The 9,293-nt window shown below is 37.0% G+C and overlaps 1 protein-coding gene across 1 annotated transcript; it reads left to right on the top strand.

The window, feature by feature from the left end:
* Positions 1-1,401: 1,401 nt before the first annotated feature.
* On the top strand, positions 1,402-2,173 carry LOC116139446 (aspartyl protease APCB1-like). The gene has a single exon (XM_031425116.1). It carries the CDS (start codon positions 1,616-1,618, stop codon positions 2,171-2,173), a length of 558 nt encoding a protein of 185 aa, XP_031280976.1. The 5' UTR covers positions 1,402-1,615.
* The last annotated feature ends 7,120 nt before the right edge of the window (positions 2,174-9,293 follow it).

Here is a 9,293-nt window from a genome sequence, read left to right as displayed (position 1 = left end):
TACAACTCAATCACAACCCAAATCTCTCAACTCTTACACTTATACAACAATCACTCAAACCTCCCTGTAATCACAATAAGCTAACCCGAAAAACTGAAAGCCTATACCAGAAACACTACTCTGTAATTTCTGCTAACAAGATTCACAAGAATCTAACCTGATTACAATGTTCAAAGAGTAGAAAATAAGAAGACTAAAACCTGTTGTAAAACGCGTGAAAGAAGAAGACGAAGCTGCTGTGCGAATTTTCCAGATTTGCTGCTTTTATACCTTTGACTTAATGAGCTAATAATGGCCGTCAGATCTGAATAGAATCAATGGCTGAGGATTATCACTTAAGCTAACACCAAAACGTCAGCGTTTCACTTAGACACCGTTGAAGATTCACTCAACAGTAATGTATCAAATACTCTTCTTAGAGGTTGTTATTAAAAGATTATCGAAGTAATCTGATTTTTATACCTATTTTGCACTTAATTAAATACCACTTCAGAGTTCAAACATAATTGCCTTCAAATGTCTACCAAATAACAATTACCCAACCCCCCTACATTTGAAAAATTAGCTAAAACACCCCAACCATAAAAAAATTTAAAAATTAACAAAATACTCTTAGCCACCCATGACCATTGACGGCCACCACCACCGTAATGGCGCACGACCGACGGGATCTAGTCGATTGTGCACCAGCAGGGCTATTTCTATTACCGTTTCACAACCAAAGATGTAACCGTGAGATCCATGGTCAAAAATGGCTTTGCCAAGGCATGGTCGGTCATACGCCATTTCGTCGATTGTCGGCAGCGACCAACGATGGTGGCTAGTTGACGACGGTGGCTTGGGGTTGGTGGGGGTGATTTTGCTATAAATTAACTTTTATATGATTAGAGTGTTTTAGCAAAATTTTAAATGTAAAGGGTTAAAAAAATGATTAAAATAATAATAATAATAATAATAATATTATATTAATATTTAAAAAAGAGGGTAATTTAGTAATCTGTATAACATACTCACCAATTTATATTCTCAACTAAACATATAAATATAACATATTTAACAATTTATTCTAACCAACCAAATATATTTATTTAAATATTTATAATAATCTTTAAGTAAAATATCTCATTATTAATATAACATTCCCTATAATAAAATATTATATAATATAAATACACTCGTAGTAATAATTATAATAATTAAAATATTGATATCTAAAGCAATTATAATGTTTGCATTTGTAATCAAAAGAAGTGTCTCACGTAAGAAGACAAGATGAATCAACGGAGACCGCAGCAATTACCAAATAAACAGGCATATGCCTGGTTGGCCCGCTTCTACGCCTTGTAGTCCAAGGTGTAAAATTCCTGGAATCTTCAGCAGTTCAGCGCCCACTTTTCCACGCGTACAAAAATATCTCTGTTCTTATACATTGACTTGTAGTTCTGAATTCAACACCACCACCACCAACAACTACAAGAACCAGTCTTCTCTTTCAATCAAAATCCATTTCACTAACCAAAACAATCATGACCATCAGATAGTGTTCCCACTTCTTCTTCTTTTTTTTTGTGGTTCTCTTTTCATCGTCTTTTATTTTCAGAATCCCTTTTTTAACATGGATTCTGAAGAGTCTGTTCGCCAACTCAGAGGCGTTGTCATCATCACTCTTCCTCCTCCGGATAACCCTTCTTTAGGCAAAACCATCACTGCTTTTACTGTTACTAATGACTCTCCACAGCCCCACCAAACTCCACAAGAAAATGATTTGATTCCACAGGAACAAAACCCAGTTCCTGAACTTCCACTTCAGTCCCCTCCAGTTCAATTCTATATACCAAGACCCCTTTTTGACTCTCCAAGGAAGCTTTTTGGCCTTCTGGGTATCGCTGTTCTGGCTCTTCTTCTCTATAGTTCCGTGTTTTCACACACTGTTCAAGAGCTTCGTAATTCTAAAGAGGATCGTGAGGATAAGAAGACTCTTATTTTCCCTTTGTATCGGAAATCTAGTGTTCCTGAGAATGATATAGAGTTTAAGCTTGGGAGGGCTGTAGCTTCAATTTATGCGGATAAAAAGAATATCAACAAAAAGTCTTTTTCTGCTAATACTGTCGGTGTTGATTCTTCTTCAATTTTCCCTGTTAGGGGCAGCGTTTATCCAGATGGGTATGCTTAAAAGTTTACTGCTTTGTTTAAATGCTGGCTCTATTTTTACGTTAAACTCCACATCTCAATATAATACTTCATCATATGAAATTAACCATACTATTAGCGTGGAAACTCAAGCATACAATAATACCATCAAACCCCCAACACCCCAAACTGTGGTTGCTCGTCAATCGCTGTCCGTCGCCCCCTATTTGTTTCATGTGACAATCGCGATTTTGCAACGATTTGGTGTAGCTCGCGACCTTTTCTCGTTAATTGCAACTTCCTGTTGATTATTGTTGCTATTTTGATTGCTGTTGTGTATAATTACCTAGTCGATGATGAAAAGGCCGTAGAGCAGGGACGGGCGGAGACGAGGAATCCCCTTAGGTGGAGAGGACAGGGAATGGGGTCCCTAGCCCTACCCCGCCCAGTTGCCATCCTTAGTAACAATTAATTGACAGACCAAATATGTATCAACACATTATAAGACAAATTAGGAACTTTGAAATTGTTAATAGTTAGCAGCTTCATACCTCCAACACAAGGATAGATGTATTTATTTTAGCCAAATTAGTCATTACACACACACACACACACACACACACACATATATATATATATATATATATATATGTATAAATTCATGGCGAATCTACCGGATATGAGATGAAAATTGGAAGCGGTTATTTTCTTTACTACTTCAACAACTCTTAAACTATTGGATAGTAATGGATCTATGGTTGAAAATTTAAGTTAAAAAAAAAAATCTCATCCCAAAAAGACCTAAAAACCTTAAATTTAGGGATATTTATGCCTTTTTAAAACATAGTTAAATTTAAAGGGAAAATGTATTTTATGAATTATTTGTCTGATAAGTGTCATTTCTTTGAGTAATAAATGACATGCATTCTTTTTGTTGTTGTTTGTGTGTGTGTTTTATTCGCCAAATGATGATCACATAATTTGAAGTGAGAATTTTTTTAGTAAATTCATGACATTTTAAACATAAATGTGGTAATTAATATAATACGCACTATCTAAATAGCAAGTAACAATCATATTACTATCAAAAGTTAGATCAACCGAAATACCTAATACCGCAATGGAAGTACATAATTAAATATTTATTTCAGGAATAGTTTTATAATAAGTGAAAAACAATGAGAGGGAGCCACGAAGAGAAATGGAGAAAATGGTTGGCCACTTCGTGAGCTTGATCTAAATTCAAAGAAAGAAAAAGACAAAGAATGGCCACTTGTTCCAAATTGATGAATAATCTAATTCTTAATAAATGGGATTGGTCAATTTTGGGGGCTCTACTCTAGTTTTAGTTATTAAAGACTTTTCAAATTTACTTATCATTTTATTTTTGTGCTTTTTCCATTTATTTAAGAAAGTGTGCTTCACCCACCTCTTCTTACAACATATTATTTATTTTTTTAATTGATTTTGTTATTTAATAAGGTCTTGTTAATGTATAAATGTTGAATAGATCTCACTTGTTTCATTTCTTTTTTAATAACTAATTTAAAGAAAAAATTATGTAATTTTAAGGCTTTTTTTTTCTTATATATATATATGTAGAAAATTATGGACCAAATTTAAGCCTTTAAAGGATGTCTATGTTGATTTTGACAGTGTTATAGACATGGGTTTGCCTAATATTTAACAAACCTTAAGAAAGGTCAATAAATTTAGGGGCAATCCTATCTTAACCCAATTAATTATTTATAGTTTCACATACTTCATTCTCATAAATTAACTTAAATTAATTATTTTATATATATAATAATTCTCTTATAAAAACATTTTTACGTAAATTTTGTGAAGAACTGCTTAAATACCATTGAATTCATTTATAAAAAAAAATCATGTCGGTCCAATGATGATAAATCTAATGATAGTTAACACGGTCTTCACAAAATTTAAGTAAGGACGCTATTATCATAGAATTGCTATATATATAACCTGAAATACAGAACTTCTTTGAAGTTTTTATTTTACCATTCAAACTTGAATGAATGTAAAAGGTAAAGGTATGGGGCAAAAGGTGAGCTGTAGGCCCACAGTTCTGGGAATCTGACGTGGGGCTGAGTTGGACGCCAATCATGAGTCATAACCAAGTTGCGGCCCTCATTTTGCGTCTCTTGTTGTCAAAATCACATTTAACTTTATATTAAAATTAAATATAATAATTATATTTATACTTTTTTGCTTCATAACGAGGAAATGAATTAGTATTGGATGCCACCACATTTTGCACCCCATCAATATATTACTCTTAAAGAATATTGGATGAGTCCTTTTTTAAACGGCAATTTAATATTATAATAATATGGTTGATTGATTTTATAACACATGGATAGTTAAATGGGTTTTTTCGAAACCCCATAATTGTCTTCAAAGAGGTTATCGTAAGAGAATTTCTAACTACTACTTACAAACCAATTATATTTAAAACCTGTCAATTTCATAAACAGTTGTTACTAAACTATTAATTAAGTTAAAGATTTTCAAGTTATTTTGTTTTTGTTGACAACGTTGGATTTTCAGCATCATCTATCCTGACGTGATTAGACTTTTGTGTATATCAAAATCTCACTAGTAAATCCAACAGTGTGATGCATTGACCTCATGACGATGTTACAATTGGTAGCATAATAGACTTGTTACAATTTTCATCATTATAAAAATTTGAGATGTTACAATTGGTAGCATAATAGACTTGTTACAATTTTCATCATTATAAAAATTTGAGATGTTACAATTGGTAGCATGATAGACTTGTGATCTGATATATTGACTTGATGACGATGTCGGGTTATAACACAAGTATTTGTTACATTCCACGTTACTAGGAACTAGGGACCTGAGTTTATAGAGCAAGAGTTCAATTTGTAAGGTTTAATTAACTTCTTAAACCTAAATAGACGCCTCCTAGAACTCAAAAGCCAATATATTACTTATTGTTGTGTATAATTTTTCCGTCAAGCTCGGGCTATTGTGAGGATATAGCTCGACCTAGAACTAACTCAGTAACGATGTTTGATCGACCCAGCATAAGCTCGTCGAGCTATAGCTCGATCCAGCAGAAGCTAGTCTCGAATAATCCGAGCAATTATTCAATCAATTCTCGGATTATCTCAGATCGCAGATATTGCGGAAAAGATTAGATCAACAGCAATTTCTGCGCAATACCAACGCCCAATTGCGAGAATATCGAAATTATCTTTCAGATCAATTGTAATTCCTTTGTTTTCGCTCTTTCCTTCCTACAAATCTTGTATATAAACCCCTTCAAATTATGAAAAATGGGTTACAAAATTTTCACAGAATTTACATTGTAAGCTCTCACCGCAAATACAAAACAGTGGACGTAGGCTTTAGAGTTTACCTCGCTAAACCACTTTAAAAACTCTCATTGTCTTTTACTTTATTGCATCTTTATACCTTCATCGCTGATTATCTTTAATCATGCCCACATCAATTCCAATCCCAGCAAGGTCGATCGGAACTGATGAAGGCGAACAGTCACAGCAACCAACCTAATCCAGGCCCAAAATGGTGCACACCAGGTCAAAGACTACCACTGGAAACCTTAAAAATGTGGAAACTACCCACCAGGAAGTGCAATAGGACGTCGTTGGACGCCGATCGCCCGTGCCACCAACTCAACACATCACAAACCATCACGGGGCAGGGACGTCAAACCCCGAGAACGGCTAGCTGGTGGAGATGATCAGAAAAATGGTTGCACAGACGGTGCAACAAAACGTGGCTGAGTTGAGGAACCAGCAATCAACTGCCTAGAATCTCAACCAGCCACACTTTACCAACATCACCCCAACATGTATAAATTCTGCAGGTGAACGATCTGCTTCATCGGCACAAAGAGGTGACCAACACCCCCAACATCGCAAATTGCACTCCTCTCACGGCGTAAATCCTGCTGGCAAACTAACCCTGGAAGACGACCAGGGAAGCAACTGCTAGGGGAAAACGAAGACAATGGACACCCCTAAGACGTACGGCGATATCCCCAGCGTCAATGTGCCGGTATTAACCCACACCCTGGACAAGATCGATCTTCGCATGCTCGCGGGACGAGCCAAGTGCGTCAATTTGGCAATGACCGACATTTCGGTTATACCCAACGTCGTGAGCAACGCACTGACGAGCATGATATCACTTGTCAACCTAGCCATCATGACTCGACCTCGTGCATCAACGTGCACACTAGAGGGACCTCGCAAGTGGAAGATTTGCGAAACTTAGATCGCATGCAGAAAATGCTCGACTATCTGAGAGCCTGCCAAAATGGCATGGTGGAGGAAATAGTATGTTCCCCCTTCACAGAGAAAGTTCGCCAGACCCCTCTTCCATAAGGATTCAGGGTGCCAGAGAGCAAGTTTGACGGAAGAGGGGACCCAGAGACCACCTCGACAATTTCAATGACCTGATGGAGCTATGCCAGGTCTGTGACTTGGCTAAATGTCAGTGCTTCGCAGTCACATTGGTAGGGGATGGTACACTACCAGAGGAGAGAACCGAAGCCAAATCACTTCGCACCAAGGCAACTTGGTATACGTTCATCAATGATAAACTGTACAAGCGCCAGTTTAATGTACCGTTGTTGCGATGTATTGACCATGAGGACGTGAATTATGTTTTGAGGGAGATCCATAAGGGAATTTGTGGAAATCAAGTAGGAGGCAGATCTCTTGCATACAAAGTACTTCGCCAGGGATATTACTGGCCAACAGTTTTCGACGATACAACGAACTATGTTAGCAAATGTGATAGATGTCAGAGATTTACAGATATTCCGCGAGCCCCACCGCAAGAATTGACCACTTTGACAAGCCTTTGGCCATTTGCAATCTAGGGCATCTGTAAGGAAACAGTCCATGTACGCAGCGGAAAAACAAAAACATAATAACACAAGGATCGTTCCCAAAGAGTCAAGATGAAAGGTATAATTTTACAATTTTATCATAATAAGAATCTGCAGAAATTAATCATGAGTTTAGAAAAACATACGCACATTTGGAGGCTCCTATAAATTTGTCAATGAACGTTTTTACTACCGACCCAAGTGTAGGATCGAACCCACGTAGTCCACACGCAGACAATCACAAAGAACTAAGAAGGGATTTGCTAGATCTCTTTAGCTTTAAGATTAAAGAAGAAAAATCAAATGAATTGATTTTGGGTAAAATGAAATACTGCCGTGGGAGAGAGTTTGGGGCTGCTGTGTTTTGTTTTCAAAGAGAAAATGAACAGTGAATGAATTAACACACATTTTACAAATAACTCTTTTCTTTTATATTGAAAACTTAGTTGCCCTATTCCCATATGGAATAGGCTTGGGCTCCAACCCAAACACCCCATGTTACTAAACACTCCTAATTAGATATTTTATATTTATTTCATCATTATTTCAATTAAAATCAATTAATATATATTTAATCTATATATTAACATTTAACAATAATGATGATTTAATTAAATATATGCGAACACATATTTAAACGTAATTTCACTTATTTAATTTTTCTAATAAATTAAATAAAGGCTACGATCTCAGCAAATTTAATTGCACTGTGAAATACCAAAATACCCTTTCGCCTAAAAAAGACGAAAACGCCATTATTTCTTCTTGGCTCTTAAATTATCTTTTATGTGTGTGACCCATAGGCTCCTCATCATACTGGTAATGTATAGTATCGCGATTAGCACCAATTAATCGTCTCACTAATACACAGACCAAGATTGGCCCCTAGCAAGACATCATGGCCACCCGATAGATTCAGATTCAGCAAAGTAGTTACCTGTCAACGATATAGTTACCGTACAATTCGATCATTTCATCATCCGTTATCTCGACGAGACGAAGGCATAAAAATAGTGTCAACCTTCGGTTACTCTCGATATTATGTATTCAGTTTCTGGACCAATAACCTGTATTATAATCCGGATAGAGCAACAACTCAATCCCACTGTGGCCACAGTTTTAGTGTCATTGCCATATACTGAATTGCGCCGTGAGATAACTTCTCCCGTACCGGGGAGTGATGAATCTTCTGTCAATCCACCATAGTCTTGATACACTCCTTGATGCAGCCAATCACCACCGTATTGGCGGCTCTAAAAAGAATTACGTTAGGTTAGTATCAAACTACACCAATCGGTGCACAAGGTGCTCCGGTGATCTCAAGTCTAAGGATCACATGCACCACCATTCGTTAGAAGATTTGTTCCATAGACACTAGGGTTACCATCCATATAGAATCCTCTGGTGGGTCTGTCCAGTGAACTTGCTGTGATGCATTCGCCTACAGCAAGCACCCATGTATTACACTAGGTTGTCACTAAACAACCTTGACAAGTGAGATCAATCACTGCCTTTCGACAGGGTCGTTCAACACTATGATAGCCTTACTATATTATGTGTGCCCTTACTTCAGAATAATACTGGGGCTACGGACGTTTCTAGAATGGGCCATCATATGTGCTCATAGGGTTCTCACTATCAAGATTTGAAACACTTGATACCCTCGTCACGGTTCTACCATTCTAAGGACATATATCAATACATATTGCAATAATAATGATTTACGCGATATAGAATAAAATGCCTTTTATTGATTAATGAACATTATTACAAAGAGTCATTTTTACAATAATTGATTGGCTCATCTACTCTAACAGCATCGACCTTATCGGCCCTTTGCCTCAAGAAAAAGGGCCGTTAAGTTCGCAGTAGTTGCCGTTGACAACTTCACCAAGTGGGCAGAGGTCGAGCCCTTGGCGACAATAACATCGAACAAGCTGAAGGATTTCGTCTATAAAAACATTATTTGTCGGTTTGGGATTCCCAACACAATAATAATCGACAAAGGGAAATAGTTCGACAGTGAAGACTTCGGGACCTTCTACATGCAGCTCGGCATCAAGAAGAGTTTCGCCGTTATTTATCGACCTCAAGCCAAAGGACAAGTGGAGGCTGTGAATAAGGTCATCAAGCACACTATTAAGAAAAAGCTCGACACCCTGAAAGGGAGGTGGGCCGATGAACTGCCCAAAGCTTTGTGGTCCTATAGGACGACAACCAAGAGTTTGATAGGTGAAACCCCGTTATCTCT

This window comes from Pistacia vera, unplaced genomic scaffold (genome assembly GCF_008641045.1).
Source record: "Pistacia vera cultivar Batoury unplaced genomic scaffold, PisVer_v2 Contig110, whole genome shotgun sequence".
In the NCBI taxonomy this organism is placed as follows: Eukaryota; Viridiplantae; Streptophyta; class Magnoliopsida; order Sapindales; family Anacardiaceae; genus Pistacia; species Pistacia vera.
This window is presented reverse-complemented; position numbering and strand designations above follow the sequence as displayed.

Excerpts from the sequence above, each read along its gene's own strand:
- LOC116139446 (XM_031425116.1), top strand. The coding sequence starts at position 1,616 with ATGGATTCTGAAGAGTCTGTTCGCCAACTCAGAGGCGTTGTCATCATC.